Source organism: Triplophysa dalaica, chromosome 17 (assembly GCF_015846415.1).
Source record: "Triplophysa dalaica isolate WHDGS20190420 chromosome 17, ASM1584641v1, whole genome shotgun sequence".
NCBI classification, from domain to species: domain Eukaryota; kingdom Metazoa; phylum Chordata; class Actinopteri; order Cypriniformes; family Nemacheilidae; genus Triplophysa; species Triplophysa dalaica.
The window spans coordinates 19,414,044-19,437,500 of NC_079558.1; the positions used below are offsets into that span (position 1 = coordinate 19,414,044).

General features: G+C 41.7%; 2 protein-coding genes across 6 annotated transcripts in view; both read right to left on the reverse strand.

Moving 5' to 3' along the window:
• Positions 1–1,027: 1,027 nt before the first annotated feature.
• eef2k (eukaryotic elongation factor 2 kinase) lies at positions 1,028–18,215 on the reverse strand. 5 transcript variants are annotated; one of them, XM_056771027.1, is made up of 19 exons: positions 18,003–18,215; positions 17,364–17,654; positions 17,009–17,053; positions 15,425–15,525; positions 15,046–15,106; positions 13,350–13,387; positions 12,977–13,148; positions 12,748–12,897; positions 12,539–12,671; positions 12,295–12,422; positions 11,952–12,153; positions 10,546–10,586; positions 10,384–10,467; positions 10,010–10,066; positions 8,446–8,580; positions 8,186–8,374; positions 7,663–7,787; positions 2,472–2,650; positions 1,028–1,607 (listed from the first exon to the last, which is right to left on the reverse strand). In XM_056771027.1, exons 2-19 carry the CDS (start codon positions 17,622–17,624, stop codon positions 1,498–1,500), a joined length of 2,211 nt encoding a protein of 736 aa, XP_056627005.1. In that variant the 5' UTR covers positions 17,625–17,654; positions 18,003–18,215; the 3' UTR covers positions 1,028–1,497. The 5 variants fall into 5 exon arrangements, with proteins under 5 accessions (XP_056627005.1, XP_056627004.1, XP_056627006.1 ...); XM_056771026.1 differs by having other exon boundaries at positions 17,364–17,659; XM_056771028.1 differs by lacking the exon at positions 17,009–17,053 and having other exon boundaries at positions 17,364–17,659.
• Positions 18,216–22,300: 4,085 nt separating this feature from the next.
• LOC130439350 (cytochrome b-c1 complex subunit 2, mitochondrial) overlaps positions 22,301–23,457 on the reverse strand; it is an 8,576-nt gene continuing 7,419 nt past the window's right edge. Inside the window, exons 12-14 of the mRNA XM_056771945.1 lie at positions 23,405–23,457; positions 23,171–23,324; positions 22,301–22,568 (exon numbers count right to left, since the gene is read on the reverse strand). The exon at positions 23,405–23,457 is cut by the window's right edge and continues 24 nt beyond it. Coding sequence (XP_056627923.1) covers positions 22,485–22,568; positions 23,171–23,324; positions 23,405–23,457 — 291 coding nt within the window. The 3' untranslated portion in view covers positions 22,301–22,484. The remainder of the gene's footprint in view (positions 22,569–23,170; positions 23,325–23,404) is intronic.

The following is a 23,457-nucleotide window of genomic DNA, read 5'->3' on the forward strand; positions in this document are numbered from 1 at the left end:
CAAACTTACGTGAGAACAAACGTGTACGATTTACATGTTAATGCAAAGAGCCAATAGACCTACTTGCGGCGCGAATCGCGCGAATGAAGCCCTGGTTATGAGATGATGAGGCGGCGCGAATGACGCGAATCACGCGAGTTGAAAAATCTCGTTCTCGCCCCGTACAGTGCAGTTAAACTGGTATACATCCGCGCTAAAATATCAAGGTGAAAGTCATCATAGCTTGCGTAGTATAGACCCAGCTTCCAACCCAACTTTGAATATAGATTAACGGCGACCTTTTTTTATCGCGCGATAAGAGTCTCACTAACGCCGTTAACGGCCCACCACTAATTATAACACAAACAACATCAATAATAATGAAATCAAAACTGTATAATTGTCCCAATGACTAAATTGTCAATTACAAAGGCTTATGGGAATTCCTCGTTTTTGTCTAAATACAATTTTGAATATATTTGTATTTATAATAATGTCAAAAATCACTTTGAAATGTGTTGCCATTTTCGTAACCATATTACACGAATCATTGATTAAATACATATATTTTTATATTTTGCATGAAACATTAAGATCAGTTTTTGCATATATAGTATGTATGTTATTTTAGAAGGGCAGTGGAGAGAGAAACACTAGAGTCAGGACGTGACCTGCAGTGCTGCTGCACAACATGTGAGGAACACGAGTGCTGCTGACAGAATCAGATCTTATTTCCATCTTAATGATGTTAAAACAGTTTAACAGCATCAGAAACAACATGTAAGACATGTAGACAATGAAGAATAATGGCATTTAAATACAACAGATCACGTGTTATCCTGTGAGTTATAAACAAACTTTGATGAGATTTATTTTCTTGAGCATTATAATATTTGACATATCACATCACATTTATGACACAAGACTACAGGTTTAATTGACAACTCAAAATGAACATTCACAAAATTATTTGAAGACGTCTTGTTTTGAGTTTATTGCAGGGGCTCCATGAATTAGGTTTTTAAAAAGAAACAGTCACACATGCAGATACAACAGATAAAAGCTTATTTATTTATTTTCTCCACTGTTGTTCTAAAACAAATGATTAAAAACAAGTCGCATGCACAACAGTTCACTTTTGACTCAGGGTGAATTCTGACATTAAAACAGCTTTTGAGGTCAAACAGTCATAAAAATCAAACACGTTAACATTAAACCATTTGAAAGGTCAAGACCTCCAGTCAGCCTTTATAGAGACATGATATTATTACCTGTATTTATTATAATTCAACCTTTATTTATTTATTTATGATGAATTTATTTAATTGTTAAAAGTAAACCCAGAGAGTTTGTTAGTGTAGCACCTCAGTATAGAATCCTTGTTTCTGTCACATTCAAGAAAACTTCTCAAGTCAATGTGCCCGACTCAAGAAAAGCATTCTAAAGGTAAAGAGAAAGATCATGTAAACACAAGCCGGGTGCAAAGTATCATCCATCCATCTCAGCAAATCAGCAGCTTCATTCCTCCATCATAGACCACGCCTCCTCCGCTTTCATGTAGTACTGATTGGCCAGTCGACCCTTCATAGCTTCCATAGCGGCATCCGCTGCTTCATTGAAAAAATCACCTGTGACACATCACACCCAAGGTAAAAAAATATTTCATTTAAAATGGATTTATTTCATACTAAATGTAGTTTAAATATATTAACATATTTAGTGAAATGACTTACTTATATAAAGTTAAAATTCATCTTTAGTTGGAGTACTATTTAAACAAATGTAAATTTCTTCATATTAAGCCGGTGTTTAAATAAAAATGTGATCTAATGTCACTTTTGATAAGGATTTTATGATTTTTTAATAAAATCATCTTTCAATGTAAGATATTTAAAGTGTAGCTGAAGCAAACTTGCAAGAGTTCCCCTTTAGCACAATCAAACACACTTCAATGTATCTTTAGTTGGACTTCAGCAGACTTTAAGTATACCAATCAAGTATACCACAAATAAAATCTCAGTGTATTTTCATTAAGTACATCAGATGTAAATGGATTTGCAGTACACTTGGCATGAAATAAATGTATTTCAAATAAATTTGAGTATTTTATTCTTCACTAGGGACACAACAGACTTATGGAGTTTTAGCACATCACACAGATCAACTTACGCTGCCTCTGCTTCAGAGAGACCTCTGTTGGATCAGTAGAAGTTCACATGATCACATGATCACATCCATGAAAAAACCCTTCACACTTCGAATGACTCACAGAAACAAAAAACTCGCTTTACAACAGAGGCTACAATGCTTTCTGTGCAGTGAATGCATTACTGGTCTAGATTGAGTTTCAGAAGTGACATTCACAAGCGTTTGAAGAAGAACGTCACGTGCCTATGCTTCTCCTGGGAATATAAACAGACTTTCTGTGCACTTTTGTGCAATAAACACAGTTGTGGTTGGCGCTGGCTTGACATGACAGGAGACACGCTCACCTGCTTTCTGAGGGTCTGCGTTCAGGTTAAAACCTCCCTGTTGGTACATCTCAGCCAATCGAGCCAGCAGAAGATATCGCGGCTCATCCTGCATCCCATCAAACTCTCCGCCCTCGTCGTAGTCGGTCATCTTAAGAGCGCAGTCGTACCAGTGCACAGCGTGCAACCAGTCCATAGTCCTGCGGTTTCAAATCAAATATAAAGTTCAGGAATGTCATGTGAACGTCCCCTGTGTTTCATTCTCACACACTTCACTGCTGATACGGGTCACTGCTACTGGTCAGAGCCATTGGAGACCACAAGACATAATATACTTAAAAATCATTATAAACATTTCATAAAGCCCCTCTTATTTTATTAACCCATCTCAGAACACTGATATGTACTCAGAATTGAATGAAATGACTCAGATTGTAGTGCAGGTAGGCTGGCCTGTCATGTCCTCAGTCATGTGTGCTTAACTTCAGATACAAACATAACTAAGACAATCAAATAAATACACTTTTCATTGGTGTTGTATAACCATATATAAAATATCCTGCAGCATGATATGTTTTGTTATTAATATATTTTTAATGGTAAAAATCTTTAAAAAATTGTGTGTCCCTGATATGTATGTCCCTGTTACTCTGATTGTAATGCCTCTGATCACACCCCTGGTTGCTCCTCTAGTCACATAATTCTCAGGAGGTAGCGTACAGTTTGAGTTAAATCATCTACACGAAGCAGAGTGAGTAAACTCTTTTATTTGGTTTTTCTTTTACATCTCAGTATAGTTCATTGATGTGGTAAAGCATGACATTTCCACTCTGTTATGATTATTTACAGAGGAAACAAGTTTTTTTGTAATCCTGAGAAATATGAATAAACATGTTAAAAATCCTGCTCCATGGCTACCATGTGCTAGCCTGCTGTTCACCATGGCTGAGTTTAGCATAAAATGTCACTCTTGTTTTTGCCCACCCGTTTCTCATCCGTTTGCGTAGTTTTTATATACATGAAATAAAATCAACATACATTATACGTTTTTGTGGTCACTTGCAATGAATGAATAGGCAAAATTAGATCACTAGCATTTTTCATTGAAAGATATAACTTTGAAATGGCAGTGAACAATAGGAATGACCCACACACTATTGTAAAAGACATCTGTGTTGTGTCATGACAGACTGACTCAAGACTTGGTCAGTAAAGACCAAGATGGCGGCGCGTGAACATCGCGAGGCTCAGCGTCTCTCCAGTTTTAGCAATTATATAGTGTTTTTCTTGCTCATCTCGGGCCTGTTCGTTAAGAACAGTTGTGCATTCACAACGTACACCCGGCATGAGCTTTTGGATATCGGTTTGCGCATTCCCGGAAGTTATATCAGCAACATTCAACTCGTCCCTGAGATCGTCAAAACCTCCGATGCTACGCACCCCACACGGCCCGGCGGAAGTGCTCGCCGGCGGCGTCGAGATCGTAAACAGAGGCGGGGAAAACGCGGAGGGCTAAGAGCTAAGCTAACGCTAACACCACACCGGCTCTCTTTACCCAGCATTTTCCTTGCTAATGTACGATCATTAGTGAACAAAATGGATGAGGTTCGACTCCGCATCATCGACAACAAAAAACTTTTGAACTGCAATGTCATAATCTTCACGGAAACATGGCTACACAGCGGCATACCGGACAACGCTATTGAGTTAGCGGGCTACAACACACACCGCGCGGATAGAACGGCAGAGGAATCCGGTAAGACAAGAGGAGGTGGACTGTGCATTTATGTCAATAAAGCTTGGTGCACGAACTCTGTTATTGTCGGGAGACACTGTTCGGCTAACCTTGAGTTTCTCATGGTTAAATGTAGACCGTTTTATCTGCCACGGGAATTCACTTCCACCATTATAACGGCAGCTTATATTCCACCGGATGCTGATGCCAAGCTTGCTATGAAAGAACTTCATGCAGCCATCAGTAAACAACAGACTGCTCACCCGGAGGCTGCATTTATTGTTGCGGGAGATTTTAATCACTCAAACTTAAAGACAGTGCTCCCTAAATTTCATCAGCATGTTTCCTGCCACACAAGAGGAAACAAAACTTTAGATCATGTCTATACAAACATGGCTGAAGCTTACACCGCAACCCCCCTCCCCCACCTTGGTCAATCTGATCACCTTTCTTTGTTCCTCACCCCCAAGTATTCACCTCTCATTAATCGTGTGAAGCCATCAATGAAGACCATCAAGGTGTGGCCTGCGGGGGCAGACTTCACACTCCAGGAAAGGTTTCTACACACAGACTGGAGTATGTTTGCTTCTCAGGCCACCAGTGGCTCTCACACGGACATTGACAGCTACACCTCCTCTGTATTGGACTACATCAATACCACCATTGATAGTGTCACAACTCAAAAGCAGATCACCATATACCCTAATCAGAAGCCATGGATGAACAAGGAAGTGCGCCTCCTGTTGAAAGCACGCAACACCGCCTTCAGATCAGGTGATGCACAGGCCTATAGTACTTCCAGGGCAAATCTGAAGAGGGGCATCAAAAAGGCCAAGCACTGCTACAAGTTGAAGCTAGAGGAGCATTTTACCAATTCTGACCCTCGACGCATGTGGCAGGGCATCCAGGCCATTAGTGACTATAAACCCAACCACTCCATCCCCATAACCACAGATGCTGCCTTTCTGAACGAGCTTAATGACTTTTATGCACGCTTTGAGAGAGACAATAAGGAACCTGCCACCAGGCTCACACCTTCCACCGACCACCCAATCATCACAGTAAATTCCACAGATGTTTTCACTGCACTAAGCCGGATAAATGCGCGCAAGGCTGCTGGCCCTGACGGCATCCCTGGTCGCGTACTCCGGGCATGTGCGGAGCAGCTCGCTGGGGTCTTCACGGACATCTTCAACCTGTCCCTCGCCCAAGCAGTTGTTCCAGCATGTTTCAAATCCACCTCCATTGTGCCCATTCCAAAACATTCCAGCCCGACATGCCTGAACGACTACCGCCCTGTAGCACTCACACCCATTGTTATGAAGTGCTTTGAGCGGCTGGTCCTGTCACACCTAAAAGACTCTTTACCATCCACACTGGACCCATACCAATTTGCCTACCGTAGCAATAGGAGCACAGATGATGCAGTGTCCATGGCGCTGCACTCAGTGCTCACACATCTGGACAATAAGGACACTTATGCACGCATGCTGTTTGTAGACTTCAGCTCTGCATTCAATACCGTAATCCCTTCCAAGCTAATCATCAAACTTGGAAACCTAGGCATTAACAATACAACCTGCAACTGGATTATGGATTTCCTGACGAACAGGCCTCAGCTTGTTAGGTTAGGCCACATCTGCTCCACCACAACCACCCTTAACACTGGTGTACCACAGGGCTGCGTACTGAGCCCCTTTCTCTACTCCCTTTTCACACTCGACTGCAGGCCTGTGAATGGATCTAACTCCCTCATCAAGTTTGCAGACGATACAACAGTGATTGGTCTCATCAGCAACAACGATGAGACTGCTTACAGGGAGGAGGTACGGCACCTTGCCACATGGTGCTCAAACAACAACCTGCTCCTTAACACTTCAAAGACAAAGGAGATCATCGTGGACTTCAGGAAGGCGAAAGGAGGCACACACGACCCCATCCACATTAACGGGACGGCTGTTGAACGTGTTTCCAGTTTTAAGTTCCTGGGGACCCACATTTCGGAGGACCTGTCCTGGACCACCAACACCTCATGCCTGGTCAAGAAGGCTCACCAGCGTCTCTTCTTTCTGAGGACACTGAAGAAGAACCAACTGTCTTCAACTATCCTGGTGAACTTCTATCGCTGCACGATAGAGAGCATCCTGACCAACTGTGTCACAGTCTGGTACGGGAACTGTTCTGTTGCTGAGCGCAAGGCACTGCAGCGGGTGGTGAAAACAGCCCAGCGCATCACAGGAACTACACTCCCTTCCATTGAGGACATCCAGAAGAAACGCTGTCTGCGTCGAGCTCGCAGCATTCTCAAGGACTCCTCTCACCCCGCTCATAGACTGTTTACTCTCCTGCCTTCCGGTAGGCGCTTCAGGTGCCTCCGGGCAAGAACCAGCAGACTAGGAAACAGCTTTTTTCCCAGAGCTGTTTCATTATTGAACTCTGCTCCCCACTGATTTCACTACCCTCATAACTTTAACTTAATGCTGCTATTACAATGTTTACATTGCACTACAGGGCTGCCATGCATGACGGAACTGTACACACCAGTACTTCATGTATCTGCTCTACCGGACTGTTTACACGCATCATTTGCACTCTATACTGCTCACTTGCACACCAGGAACATTACACTGAATGCTCATTTGCACTAATGGACTACTTTCATAACTGCATTAACTCATCTACTGCACTGTAACTTTCATAACTGCATTAACTCATCTACTTCACTGTAACCTTAATAACTGCATTAACTCATCTACTGCACTGTAACTTTAATAACTGCACTAACTCACCTACTGCACTGTAACTCATCTATTGCATTATTGCATCTATCGCATAACTAACTGCATCTACTCATCTATTGCACTATAACTTCAATAACTGCATTAACTCATCTACTGCACTGTGACTGTATATCTGCATCTACTCATGTATTGCACCGTACCTTTAATAACCACATTAACTCATCTACTGCACTGTAACTTTAATAACCACATTAACTCATCTACTGCACTGTAACTTTAATAGCTAATGTCTGTAACTAATGCACACTCAAGTCACTTGCACTATTGTATAGTCTATATTGTTATCTGTTCATAACCTCCTGTACATTAATGTTCACAGTATATAGCCTTCTGTATATATTGTTCATAGTACATACCGATTGTCATATTTTCATAGTACATGCCCAACGTAAATTATTTCCCTAATATTGTATTCTGTATTTATTCACACTGTATATCTGCACTTGCTAATTGCACTTCTGGTTAGACCTAAACTACATTTCGTTACACTGTACCTGTATATGTGTAATGACAATAAAGTTGAATCTAATCTAAAATCTAAAAGATGCCAACAATCTGTCTATGGACTGAATAAAGTTCCTTTGCCAGACAATCTTTTTTTTTTTAAGACCTATTAAAATCTTTTCACGCACATTTCATAAATGGATTGAAACACCTGCACATGTGACTTTCTCACCTGTCAGAAGGAAGGTTTAGACCCGTGTCGAACATTCGTGCCACTAGAATCATGCTGGGTCTGTCTCCGGCCTCAGCGGCCTGCAGCAGAAAACGGAAACCTTTCTTCTTGTTGTCCTCAGACGCCTGTCACAAAAACAACATGAGATTGTGATTGATACCCGTCCATTCAGGTCATCGGTTCACACTGTAAATAATATACAGCTAAACTGTGAAAGCTTAGAGGTCTCATGAGAGGATCATCACTACAGATGTCATATAAGCAGAAAAAAGATCCTCACACGTTCTCCAGAATATGACATGGAAGGACTGGAAAGTAAACACAGATCTGATCTTTAAGAGGTTTACACACTATAGGACAAAGGTTGATGACACTACAATATCTTTCTATCTGAATAATGCAGAGAACTATAACTGTGCAAACATATTCCTTTCTCTGGATTGATGTGATAGAGAATGGACACATGTAGATGTGATCATGTGTATGTGTTGTGTTTTTACACGTGTATGATGTAAGGACTGACGTGTAACTCAATCTCAGGTAGAATGTGATGTGGAAGCTGAAGATAACACTGGCCGAGAGCGACGATAGCCTCCAGTTCTCCACACATAGCGGCCGTCTCCAGATGATAGAGAGCTGATTCCTGATCCCACTCTTCATCTTTCTCACAGAAGCGCTCGCCCTCGTGATACCGCACCATAGCCAGATGAACCTGATGCACAGACACATCCTCAACATCAATATATTCAGCGTTGGGCACAAACACACGCCTCACACGCTTACCTTGCCAAGGATGGATTTACCGATTTTTCTCTCAACAAGCATCGAGTTGAGTCTCTCCACCTCCATCGCCACACATGACGCTCGATGTATGTGTGAGCGTGACGAGTGATAAAACGTCCACTTCTCTTCTGTCAACTGAAACATACAACATCCACAAAACAAGAAAAAACACATCATTTCTCAGCCGTCCTGCTCTCTCTCCATTCACTCTTCACCTGGACTGTGTGTATCGTGGATAGTAAAAGTGTAAAAACAAGTACAAGTGATAGTTCATCCAAAAAAGAAACATCTGTCATCATTCACTCACCCATATGTTCTTTCATACCTGTATAAACGATGAACATAGAGAAAGATATTTGGAAGAATGTTTGCAATTTTCAGTTCTGTGACATCATCGGATGCCATAGTAGGAAGAATTAAATGGTAGACAAAGGTGCTCGAGAAACCTTTGTGTTCATAAATTCTTCATTATGTGTTCAACACAACAAACAAATATATCATATGTGACCCTGGACAACAAAACCAGTCTTGATAATCACGGGAACATTTTTAGTAATTGCCATAAATACATTGTAGGGGTAAAAATTACAGATTTTCTTTTATGCCAAAAATCATTAGGATGTAGTAAAGATCATGTTCCATGAAGATATTTTATGAATGTCCTACTGTAAATGTATAAAACTTTATCTTTGTGAGTGGATGGTCTGTTACAGTGCCTCAGATAAACATCTTCAAAGGTGATTTTCTCAATATTTAGATTCTTTTGCACCCTCAGATTCCAGCTGTGTAAACAGTTCTTGTTCCTCCAGATAGTGTCCGATCCTAACAGACCATATATCAATAGAAAGCTTATTTCTCCAGCTTTCAGATGAAGTAAAGATCTCAATTTCAAAACATTTACCCCAAAGACTGGTTTGTTTGTCCAGGGTCACATATTTTATTTCCTACTATAGAAGTGGATGATGTCACAGAACTGAAAATTGCTAACATTCTTAACAAAGATATTTATATGAGGTGAGTAAATGATGATTTTTCCCTTTAAGGTTGTGTTCACACACGGTCCATGATATAGACTAGATTTTGTGAATTCACAAATAACTAAAGAATTTTGACCAAAAGGATCAAAATGTGAATGTGTCAAATATTGAGATCATACGCTGTGTTCTGTGATGAATGTGTGGGTGAGTGTAAACACGATCTGAATCTGTTCCAGGTTCCTCATGTGATGGAGAGAGATACAGGCCTGATCAATGTCTCACGTGCTGGAGTAAATCACACAAATTAACCAAAGTCACATGCAAGAGATGACGTGCAGGGTTTGACCTCAGGACAGAGAAGAAGGAAATCAGCTGATCATTGATTTCTGTGATGTAAATGACATGTGTGACTGATGTATGGAGGATGTTCACAGAACAGAGAGATGACATGAGAATGCGTGTGACAGGTTTAGATGAAGACATCTATTCCACTAGATTAGTTAATGAATGATCTGGGGTCAGTAATGATGGGTTACTGATACGGTTAGACAGAGGGAGATTTTGAGAAACGTGTTTTGTGTAGTTACCCGACGAACACTGTCTTCATCCGATTCAGAGAAATGTCTGCTGTTAGGAGGACGACCCTGAATGGTGACGCATCACAAACACATCTTAAAATACTAACATCAACTCATGACCTTAGAGTTTACAATCAGTGGCAGTTGTCACATGTGGTGTTTGTCAGACTATAGCTGGCGACTTATCAATGAAACCCTGCACTGCTGTGGCGTGATGTTTACAGTGATGACACAAACACATCTCCACGTCCTGCTGATGAAAAGCAGCTCAGTGTATTCAGATGGAATAAATACGTCTGTGTGTGTTCTAACATCCTTGACACTCGCAGTGGTTTTGACTGATTCAGGTAGTTTCCCGCAGCAGTGTTTGTGTTGTGATGTACCTGCGGTGGCAGGTGATGTTCAGCGGCGTCTCCTTCACTACGTCTCTCACTGGGACAACCGCTGTCTCCTCCGTTCTCTGACTCCTGCACACACAAGAAACCAAACGTTACTACTGAACACACAACCTGTGGTTCTACATCCACTGGGACAGAAGCACTCACCTGATGATCCGCATTCGTGTGTTCCTTCATAAAGGACCAGCCTGGAAATAAACACAAGTGTGAGTGACGGATCATCCTAAAGAACAAGACAGAACTTCTCTCATTTAAGATGACAATAATAAAGAGGTTCATTCACGCAGGTCAATTGCTTTCCATCATAAAGCCATAGTGTTCAGCTGATGATCTCTGTGATGTCATGAGGGAGAGGAAGCGATCAGTTTTAAGACACATACTGAAGAGTGATGAATGTTATGATGTTTATGACTTTAATCCATCTAATATTAAAGCAGGTGTGGTGTACAGTGATGAAGAAGCTTGAGCATCCTCACAGCGTCACTTTACTGAAGCGATCTTATAATCAGTGCTTTTCTCTGCATGTATGATGTCACTTCTTCTGAGACTGTGGAGACAGATGCTTATATCCGCTCTTCATGATGATTGACAGGACGAGTGTTCAGGATCGTCATGAACCTACATTTAGAACTTGACTTCTTGACAGTTGTTCAGTTCAGTTGTGATTTCCTCAGTGGGTGACACACGTGTCGTGTGTGTTCTTTAGGCTGTGTAGTGCAGAGTTTGCTTTTTTTAAATCTGTTTTTACCCGTCACTATGATGCAATGTGATATTACGTGCTCTTAGCATGTTTGTGACGTACCTGCGTTCTTTGAATTTACTGTATTTGAATAGCAAATAAAGCCAAAGTCGTTTACATATTGAAAGTTTCTGTTGTCAGATATAAAATACTAATGACAGACAGATGTTCATGTCTAGTCAGTAACAGGTGCTTGTACGCTGTTTTATAATCATTCATTTATTCACTTAAAAGTAACTTTAAGCTGCTGTTAGGTCATGAAAGGAGAAGATCCAGAGAGACTTTTCTCCACTCACTGAAAGTGAAGGTTTATCACAATGACGCTAGTCACTATCTCTCTCTGAAGGAATAAAGTGTGTAAACACCTCACCACTGGTGTGTGCGCGCCTGTGTGTGTGTATGAGAGCGTGACGAGAGCAAGATGAATGACAGATTGAAGCTTTGCGTAAAAAGATTTTCAGTTCGTTTTGAAACTATGGAGAAACAAATGAGACTGTGGTGGGCCGTCATAGTGGTCTTGATTATACACGCCCCTGGCTCCGCACCGCTAGTCTCTGCTGATCCCGTGTGGACAAGGTGCTTATTAGGAATGAATGGGAAACATACGCGCCCCTTCGTGTCCCTACGATCACGTTCTTATGAAAGAAATGATTTGATGCTACCAACTCGACAAAAAGAGGAATAACAAACTGCGCTCATTGTAATCTGTCAAAATGACCGATGACCTTCAGATTTTTCCATCACTGGTATAAAAAAATCTGTCAATAACGGACAATTTTCCGTTAACGTGACCTCTGGTGTAGTGTGGTCTTACCCATAGGCGAGCGGCCTAGAGACATAGAGACACCAACACTCAAAGGAGAACATGGAACTGAGTCTGTGTCGCTGTTCTCGTCCAGTGATGAGGTCTCTGACAGACGGGACAGGAGAAGCGGCATGTGACCGAGTGACACGGTCCTAACCCTGGGAGAACCGCAGTGTTCCTCACATCCCCGGAGAACCGTCTGAGCCGACTGCTGCTCACAAAACACAACATCAAAGAGTTGACCCAACATTCTCACACATTGAGATGTGTTTCTTTCTACGCTGTATGTTTTTCAACAGAAGCAGGTAAACCCAACGCTTCACAGATCTTTCTGGACGTCTGACTCACTCACCAGCAGTTTGTTGGTGCTGTCGAGTTGAGCGCTTTCAGCTGGAGACAGATCAAAGCGAGCGAGACTCATACTCCTGCAGATCTTATTACACAGATGAGAGTGAAAGAAAAGAGCCATGCCACGCACACCTGAAACACACCATCATCATCTTAATCAGCATAATCATTATCATCATCATCAACAATAACATCAACATCATCATCAACCCTACAGCTCAGATCCGTGTCAGAAAGATGCAAAATACCCAAGTTGCCATCTCCAAAGTCAGTTCCCTTCTCAGAGTGGATCTGAGGGTCGGTGTAGAGATCTCCAACACCCTGAATATCCACCACGATCAGCTGATGTCCAGAGCGCTCGAATGTGAAATGACTAAACGCCTGCAGAAGGAGAAGAAAGCGTGAAGCAGAGGGGAGGAGCTGTGGAGACGGTGACGCTTCACGTGACAGAACGTACCTGCGGCGTCAGACGGATGTTATCATCCCTCACAAAGCCTGAGTTGGAGTTATATTTGGTGTACTTTCCCTCAATGTAATGCTCCAAGTGATACAGAGGCTTTCCAGGACGATTGATCATTTCCACAACACACATCTGCATGATGTCCACCTGAGAATGATGGGATATGTTTGAGAATGACACAGGCACCAGCGTGTTCATTACCTCACAATGGTTTATGAGGACGCACCTGTTTTGGAGGTCTGTGGCGATTGAACTCCTCACCCCATAATTTTGCTTCCATCTGTAACTTAACGTCCTCAAAATAAACCTCTCTGCCCACAGTCTCCATATAACTCTTAGTTACATAGTTTGAGGCAGATTTCCAGTTACTGCGGTGAGAAAAGTTCGACAACTTCTTCCTGTGAATAGAAAACACACAACAAGCTTCAGATCAACCAGAATAAACACAGATCTCTACACACCATCCCTCTGTTCAAGATAATCACGTGCACAAAGATGCAGGACAAAATTATAAAATATTTAATTAAGTCTTAATGCGCACAGAAAAAAATCATTTCCAGTGTGTGTATGTGTGTGTGTGTGTGTGTGTGTGTGCTTACGCTCTAAAGCATTCTCTCATGGCTCCTTTCCCAAAAGACTGAAACATAAAAAAAATCATTCAAGCATTACTACACATTTATCACACAGAAACATCCACTCCTGTCACTCAAGCACAGCACAAGAGAGTGAGTGTGTGTGTGTGTGCATGTGTGTGCAAACGTGTGTCTGTGTGTGCACGTGAGTGTGTGTTTGCATGCAAGTGTGTGTGTAACCGGAACGAACCACACCTGCACTAGGCGGGCTTCGAACCGGATCGGTTCGGCATGGGAGTCGGGCGCTCTAGCGAGGAGGCTAAAGACCGCAGTCTCTAGTGTCTGTCGCTAGAGAGTCCTTGAGGCAGAGGAGTGAGGTTTACACACTGCACAGCTCTACACTAGCTTGCCTCCGTTACATGTGCATGCATGTGTGTGTGCATGTGACTGTGCATGTGTGTGTGAGTGTGCATGTGTGTGTGTTTACATGTGTGTGTGTGAGTGTGCATGTGTGTGTGAGTGTGCATATGTGTGTCTGTGTGTACATGTGTGTGTGAGTGTGTGCGTGCGTGCGTGTGTGTGTGTGCATGTGAGTGTGCACGTGTGCATGTGTGTGTACACGTGTGTGTGAGTGTGCACGTGAGTGTGCACGTGAGTGTGCACGTGTGTGTGAGTGTGCGCATGTGTGTGCGAGTGTGTGTGCGTGTGTGTGCATGTGCGTGTGTGTGTGCATGTGAGTGTGCACGTGTGTGTACACGTGTGTGTGAGTGTGCACGTGAGTGTGAATGTGTGAGTGAGTGTGCGCGAGTGTGTGTGTGTGTGTGCATGTGTGTGCATGTGTGTGTGAGTGTGCATGTGTGTGTGAGTGTGCATATGTGTGTACATGTGTGTGTACATGTGTGTGTGAGTGTGTGCGTGCGTGTGTGTGTGCATGTGTGTGTGCATTTGAGTGTGCACGTGTGCATGTGTGTGTACACGTGTGTGTGAGTGTGCACGTGAGTGTGCACGTGTGTGTGAGTGTGCGCATGTGTGTGCGAGGGTTTGTGTATGTGTGTGTGTGCGTGTGTGTGCATGTGCGTGTGCATGTGAGTGTGCACGTGTGTGTACACGTGTGTGTGAGTGTGAGTGAGTGTGCGCGAGTGTGTGTGTGTGCATGTGTGTGTGCATTTGAGTGTGCACGTGTGCATGTGTGTGTACACGTGTGTGTGAGTGTGCACGTGAGTGTGCACGTGTGTGTGAGTGTGCGCATGTGTGTGCGAGGGTTTGTGTATGTGTGCGTGTGTGTGCATGTGCGTGTGCATGTGAGTGTGCACGTGTGTGTACACGTGTGTGTGAGTGTGCACGTGAGTGTGAACGTGTGTGTGAGTGTGTGCGTGTGTGTGCGAGTGTGTGTGCATGTGTGTGTGCATGTGAGTGTGAACGTGTGTGTGGGTGTGCGCGTGTGTGTGTGTGTGCATGTGTGCGTGCATGTGTGTGTCTGTGCATATGTGCGTGCATGTGTGTGTGCATGTGTGCGTGCATGTGTGCGTGCATGTGTCTGTGCATATGTGCGTGCATGTGTGCGTGCATGTGTCTGTGCATATGTGTGTGCATGTGTGCGTGCATGTGTGCGTGCATGTGTGCGTGCATGTGTCTGTGCATATGTGTGTGCATGTGTGCGTGCATGTGTGTGTGCATATGTGCGTGCATGTGTGTGTGCATGTGTGCGTGCATGTGTAAATACCTGAGTGGAAATCTTAATGAATATTTCGTCCTTTGCCCATTCAGCAGTAACAGCGTTATATCTAAAGAGTGAGAAGTAAATCCAGTCACATGTGTTTGTTTAATCTCTGACAGCAGGTTATTGTAGATGTAAAGTGGAATAAGAGATTGTTAGGATCGTGTCCTCTCACACACAGAATCACATGATGAATGTTTGTTTACACGAGTAAATGTGTGCTGGTTCATTTTGAACACAGTGTCCTATAGCTCACAACTCACACACACACACGCTCAAGTGTGAAGTTACAACGGGTTAAAATTAGATTCAGCTAGTAGAGAGAGGAGCACACATCTCTGATATAACACATACAGTGTGTGTTTTTATTGTGTGTGTGTTTGACCTGTAGCGAATACACCTCTCCGTCTCCATCTCCTCCAGATGAAACTCAGCCCATGGATCAGGCATGGCTTTGGCTTTCTCTATGGCATGTTTCCATGTGGCCTATACAGAAGAACACAGATTACACATGTCATCATCATATGTCTGCATGAAATAATCATGATGATGATCCACAACCTGTTATTATACTACATATCTAAAACACACATACACACACAGCTGTGACTTCTGGGAAGAAAGAAAGCAGGAGGAAATGGTTAAGCTCTAAAAAGACATGTGAAACAGAAATGAAGGAGAATAAATAAAGAGAGAGAGAGTGAGTGAGAGTGATAGAGAGCGAGAGAAAGAGAGAGAGACATAGAGAGCGAGAGAAAGAGAGAGAGTTTTGTGATGACTTCAGTTTCATGTCCATTCTGAATAACATCTGCACGTCTGACATGAAGGATCATGCTGTGATTTACTGTTATGTAAAGCACTTCTGTCCTTTTATAGCATTGACACAACATCCTTAAATATCCAGAACACACATAATCCATCATGAGGCTTGCGTCTCGTAAAGAGAAATCACATCTGTGTCCAGAGCTTAACCTCACGTACACGTCTGCACACTTGTGTATTTATTAGAAAGATTCAAATGTGTTGTCCTGTATTTACATTTCTGTCATATGTCAGATGTTACATTCATGACTGAACCTTCACTGTTTACATTTAGTGAGTAAAGCATTCATAGTGTAAACTAACTCTACATTTACAGCGTCAACAAACACAAAAGAACAGACACCAATAATCATGATGAAGTAAGTACAGGATGGGTGTGAAAGAGCAAGTAAAACACAGGGGGGTGTGTGTGTGTGTGTGTGTGTGTGTGTGTGTGTGAGTGGCTTTGCTTTTTTTTCTATCCCGGTGGGGACCTTAACCTGAATACACACCAACTCATGGGGACCAGTGTCACTGTGGGGACCGACATTTAGGTCTTCATGGGCAAAAAAGCTTATAAATCTTACAGAACGATATTTTTCAAAAATGCAGAAAACGTTTCTATGATCTTTAGGTTTACGGAATAAAATATAAAGTTTGTACACTATAAAAACCCTTACACCCACAGACTGTCCCCACAGAGATAACTTACCAGACATGTGTGTGTGTGTGTGTGTGTGTGTGTGTGTGTGTGTGTGTGTGTGTGTGTGTGCGCGGGTGTGTGTGTGTGTGCGGTCCAGGCTGGAGGTAAAAGGGACACAAGAGAAGCTGAATGAAGATGAAAAAGGGGATAATAAACCAGACACGTTTGTGTGTGTGTGTGTGTGTGTGTGTGTAGGTGTGTGTGTGCGCGCGGGTGTGTGTGTGCGCGCGTGTGTGTGTGTGCGTGCAGTCCAGGCTGGAGGTAAAAGGGACACAAGAGAAGCTGAATGAAGATGAAAAAGGAGATAATAAACCAGACACGTGTGTGTGTGTGTGTGTGTGTGTGTGTGTGTGTGTGTGTGTGCGTGCGTGTGTGTCTGTACGTGTTTGTGTGCGGTCCAGGCTGGAGGTCAAATGGACACACGAGAAGCTGAATGAAGTTGAAAAAAAGTTGTAGTGAACATACCCGACCTCTCTCAGTTAAAGAGCCACACACCTCTCCATTTGTGTTCTGAATTGAAGGAATACACAAACCCACTTTATTTCAGCACATGCACATGAGACAGTGTGAGACGACACAAATCACACAAAAGAGTGTCAAAGCCTGTATAGAAATGAGACGAGAGAGTGTACCTGCACATAACATGCAGAAACAAGTATCACATGACGTACTCTTCATTTATAAATCTTGTGCACGAGTTAGTACATCAAAGAAATGTCCTCTTGAGTTGAACAAAGAGCTCAGTGAAGATATGGTGTAGTGCACACTACACAGTGTTCTACACATGAAACAGAAACAGGAGAGCAGGTGAAACACTCACCCTGTACGTGAAGGAGTTTTTGGGCACAGAGTCAGACAGCTGCTGCTGCTGCTGGTGGTGGTGGTGGTTTTGGCGCTCACAGGGGTCTTTGGTTGGGTGTACGGGGTCATCGGTGATGGGACAGATAAACAGCTCATCTTCATCATCTTCCTCATCATCCTCAAAACACACTCGACTCTTCACACATCTGTTATTACTGGAGTCTTCAGAGAGCCCCACCACCTCCTCCATACTGAACATCAGCTCCTCCTCACACATCATTATGATCCTCCTGCTGCTGTCAACAACACACTATACTACACAACACACGTACACACACAGAGGTCAGAGGTCACAGGCTCGTCAGTACTCAATGGAATGAGTAGACCACAGTTAATGGCGGACTGCTTAGCTTTAGAATTAGTTCAGTTTTACTGCAAATATTTGCGTTGTACGATGTTTACTTCAGTAAAAACTGTTCTGAGAGAAAACACGAGCTGCTGTATTTACAAACATGAATCAAACACCGAGGCACTGCGCGTGCAAACAGTTGTTTAAACTCAACTTTCTGTCATCTTAAAGCTTCACTGATGTTGTTAAGAGTTTAAGAACAACACAACACTGCAAGAAAAACATCAAGCCCGCGTGTACAAAACTCACATTCAGATGAATGCAGACTGCGTCCTCAAGACATAACACGACACGAGCGTGCGTGATCACGTATATCGTAACGGCTTCAAACCCTAAAAAGGAAGACAAATCCGCATTGATGTAAGCGTCCGAAGGGAAGAGTCTCAAACCCTCAGCACTGACAGCAATGCGAGACGCGTCCGACGCACACAGCAAATGTTCAGATCTCACAACACTGACACAAGGCGTGTTCAACCTCATGCGGCGCTGCGCAGAGAACGGTCAGCGTATGACATTGACGTATCGCGAGAGCAGGGCTTTCTACTTCCTCTCGCGATACATCGTTGTCATGTGCTGACCGTTCTCTGCTTTGGCTCTCTAGTGGACTTTTCTGAAAAAACACAAACCTTACATTCATTTAGAGAATTATCGGGTATTTTGCTGTGAATTGTGCAAAACGTGTTTATCAACGCCGCACGAATGTATGTGTACGAAGAACAAATACATCAAAGTATCATTCACAGACATGTGCTGTCGTGGATAATCGTACAAAGGAAACACTTTGCGAATTCTACTAAAGCGAAGGATGAGCTTATGAATATTCATTTACTTTTCAAGATTTGCTTTAATATTTATGAGCTAATCCTTCGAGCGTACGCACACCACAGTCCGGCTGTCAGCCAACCAGGAGCTAATAACTGATCTAATAAACATGACGCGTTTTTGATACGTTTTCATAACCTTCCTCATAGTAGGACATCTCTCCACACGGGTGAGGACTTGCTGCACGTAGCCACCATGAGCGAGGACAAATCTGCCCGCCCCAAAGCGCCACGATATTTATACATTCTTACTTTTCATGTCAGCATTCCTTACGTGCTTAGGGCTTGAATATCATGAACATTTGTTGTATGTCCGCTGCAGTTTAATGACAATTGCGTTCTTTATCAAACCGATATGTTTCATGACACTTCCTGTCCGCCTGCTTGTGTTTTTAGTTTCGTTAATCGATCGGATGTTTGTATAAATCAGTTAGTTTTAAAAACATCTGTGTTTGATTCATTTAACCAGTATGTGCATAAGAATGCCCTGCACGTCAAAGTTATATCTGTTAATAGTTTATATATAACCCAACACTCTTTATTGTGGACATTCCACGAGTAGAACACTTTCATGGCAGCGATGAAGGGGTTAACAGGAGGAGGAAATAAAAAGAGAAGGGGAAGAAAAAAGACGGAAAGAAAGCGTGAAATAGTGAAGTTAACAGAGCTCGTCCCTAATGTTCGAGTGTTGATGGATTTGCTAGGTTTTGAAGTAATAAAAACAGCAGATTTTCATAACCTTGTTTTTCTATTGCAGGCACTCACCAGGGGTCTCATGTACAAAGACTTGCGTTGAATTCACACTAAAACATTGCGTACAGACAAAGCTGTAAATACACATTCTCACGTTAATTTCACTGTTAGTACATCACACAGTGAGCGTGAAAACTGCCGTACGCTACGTTTTTGTGCGTAAGCAGCGTTGATACATGAGGACCGGGGTTCGAATCCAGCCAAAGACGACGTTTTGTGGAAACTACATTTTTGAATGTATTCTTTTCAAAATACACATATGTACTTCGTTGGTTGTGTTGAAAAGCAATCAAATATACCTGTGCTCTGTGGTATTATTAGTATTATTGTAAATAACAAGCAACAGAAAATATGTTGAAAAATGCCTATGATGCAAGAATTGGATGTGTATTAGTTTTGTATGTGTAGTAGAGACATGTTGGAGGTGTTTTTGTATATGTTTTTATCCTTGTACAGCACATTGGACAACAACGGTTGTATTTAATTGTGCTTTATAATGAAAGAAAGAAAGAAAGAAAGAAAGAAAGAACAACAAAATTGAGATATAGTCCTTCTTATATATTTATATTATTGCAAGGCACAGAATTTGTGTTTTACTAAAATAGAATATTAAACCATAAATAAAAGACAAATACAAAGATAAAGTACGTGTAAAAAGCATTTCAGCCTTTAAAAAATAAAAAAAGAAGAAGAATGATTCCAAACTACAATGAACAACTTGTTCAAACAACACTATATAAATACATAAAACTATATAGATTATATTTGCACATTATTTGGAGGTGGTTCTTCTCATTTCCTCCAACCATACCTCTTTTGAATCAGTCTGTGGGCATTACACCTGCCACACTTCTTCCATGTGTTTGCCTCCACAGTTCTTCTGTAGGGTCTCTTGGGTATGGCACCTGGATTGGCAGCGGGCTGTGAGTCCTCTGTGAGCGCATTTCCTGCACCGTCTGCATGTCTTGGACCAATGGCACATACTGGAACATGGACATACTCTGGAAACCTGCTGCTGCTGGCACAAGAACCACTGCAGTGATGCTACAGATACTGATGGGTTAACCAACGGTTGGCTTGGAACCGGTGCTTTTGGTCTGAGAGGGGGTCGCCCAACAAAAGTCTGCCTCGGCTTTGCTTGGCCTGCCCTGCTCTCGGTAAGCTTGTACCGGTGCTACTGGCTCATGTGGCTCAGCCCATAGCTGTTTATCACCCTGCAGAGGCTCTTGAGCTTCAGGAAGGGGCTGAGGTGACTCAAGCAGTTCCTGCTCTTTCTGACTGTTGTTTGCCACTGAATCAGGGTGTTTTAAACCCCTTCAGTGTGATACAAGACCCTCCACTTCACGTCCTGATCACACTTTCGAGGAATATTTCTGCAATAACAACTGCCTTCCTGTACATTATCCCTTACATAGAATTAGATGTCAGAGAAATAAAATGAGATGTCAAAAGTGAACAGAGCTAAATGTTGTGACTTCAAATGCAAATTTCATAACCTTTAAAATAAAAAAGATGTGAGATTTCTTACAGAGACACTACTGCATGACTCTCCAGGAGTGGTCGCATCTGCAGTGGTTCTGGAGACAGAGATGGAACTCCAGGGTCCTGCGTCTAGATAATCATGCATGAATTATGAAAGATTATAATAGATGCAGTGAATTGTAACACATCGAATATAACTGTCCAATAATTTGATCTCATATTAGATGGAACAATACACCACTGTTCAAAAAAAAGACGCTTTAGATTCTTACCTTCACCAAAGTCTTTATCACAATTATTTGATCAAAAATCTTCAAAGATTGGTGGGAAAGAGGTATCTGGTCTGTTCTTCATCTTCTAGATGAAAATGGTCACTTTTTGAATCACAAGATATTTTGTGAAAAATATGATTTGGAATTTGATTATAAGAAATATCATAAGCTTTTATGTTGGTTAAAAATATGTTGCCCAGTGTCACCTTAGCTATTCATTTACCATCTTTTCAAATAAATGGAAAGGATTTTATTAGGAATAGTTTTCCGAACAAAGTAATACGAACTTTACTAATTCATGATAAATTTTCCGCTCAGTGTAATCAAAATATTGTGATTCAGTTTATTTTAATGAGCTCTCTTTAAAAATTAAGAACCGTGTATCTTTCTTTCCTATATCTCCCAAAGCCAATGAAGTACATTATAAAGTATTTAATTATATTTATGCTTCCTTAGAATTTCTTAGATATAGGTTTAATATTGTATCATAATATATGTACGCCTTGTGATTCAGAAATTGAAACTTTTTAATATACTTTTTGGAGTTATTATGAAAGAGTTACACTTTGGATTTTTTTAAATAATATCCTTATTTTGGGGAAATTCCATATTCATAAGTGTAAGTGCCTTAAAATAAAATCATTGTTTTTGAATTTTCAAAAATAATTTTGGATTTACTGTAAATATTTAAGTAAAATTAAATCGAAAGTTGGAAGAAAACTTTTTAAATTGGTTGAAGAATTTGAGCTTTTGGAAGACCCTGATGTTATGTAGGTTAATAGATTTTTATTTATTTATCTTTCACTCTGTAATTGGATGGATTGATTTCTTAATGCAGTTTCTTTTTTGTTTTGTTTGTGCTCTTGTTTTTCTTAGAATTATTTTTGTAAAATTTAAATGCCGTATTGTAATTGTATCCGAAGCATAATAAAAAAATAAATAAAAAAATGTTCGGAAGCGACATCCTCTTGAGCTCAGATTGATCAAATGTTGAACTTACATTTGGAGTGGTCTCTATAAACAGATGTATGTATGTACACTAGTGTTGAAAGGCTTATGGTCACTTGACTGAACTATTCTTGAATGGTTGAAGCTCTAATCATACATACGTAACATATTGTTTTCTTTATTTTAAGACAAAAGCTGGAAGAATCTAGCAGTCTTCATGTTATGAAGTGTTAAAGGTGTTTGTGTGTTCAAAATCAAAACGATTCACAAATGTTTGTCAGTGTTGGTACACAGATACTTTATTTATTCATTAACATCTATACATTTTAAACAGACACCTGCTGAGCTCCGGCCACTTGCTTCTAATATGGAGATCAAATGTGTATGAAAGAGCATCAGGACAGAAATGATGAACATGAGCTCATTTACTTTAAGAATGAAGAAGACCAAGTGCACTAGATCTCATCAACAAAAGGGGTGTTGACCAGGTGTCCACTGGCAGACATCGTCTTTTTCCCAGACATGAATTTTTCCGCCGCCTGCAAAAGAAGACGACGTCATTATTACACATCAATCACAAAAACAAATCTGTAGAAATGATCATCACAAAGACATACTGATATCTCTGAGTCTCAAGTCTTAATAACATTATAAACAAACATCAAACAGTTCTCAGATATTTTAAGCCTTTTGAACATGACTCATGTTGTAGTTACTTTAAAATAACAAACAAAACATATCCACAGCGTCACCTGACATTCATTAGTGTTTGTCAGAGACTCAGCAAACCGGTCTGCACACATTTACAGTCGTGACTCAAGAGATGTCAGAGTTAAGTTTGTTCAGGGTCACAGGTCAAAGGTCATTTACATTCCCGTGCTCTCAGCAGTACTGAAAGAGATCCAGCAGGGGTTGAATGAGCTTCTCTGATTGGCTCACACTGGGTTGAGTCACATGACCAATGAAATTCTTCTTGTTCTTCTTCTTTACCTGAGCTCTGGGCTTCAGGCCACGACACCGAACATTCATCTTCATCTGATCTTTCATTCATTCATATCAGAGTGACAATTGAGGAGAAACATTATGTGTTGAGTGTGAACACATAAACCCGAGCGTGTACTGAAACACAAGAGTCACTTACACTGATGACATCAGCTGAAGACACAGCATCTATTTTGTGACTCATGACTTCAGGGGAATGATAAGTGCCCTCTGTGAGTGCTTGAGTACCAATGGCTTCCATCAGTCCCTCACAACTCTCAATGGACATCAGATAGTCGGCCTTCAGCTGATTCCTGATCAGTCAAAACAACACTTCTTTAATGGACACATGAACACAAATACACTGCCCAGTGTTTGTGTGTGTGTGTCTCACTTTGCTCTGTTGAGATCAGCGGCAGTGAGATTCCCTTGAGCGACATCATTCAC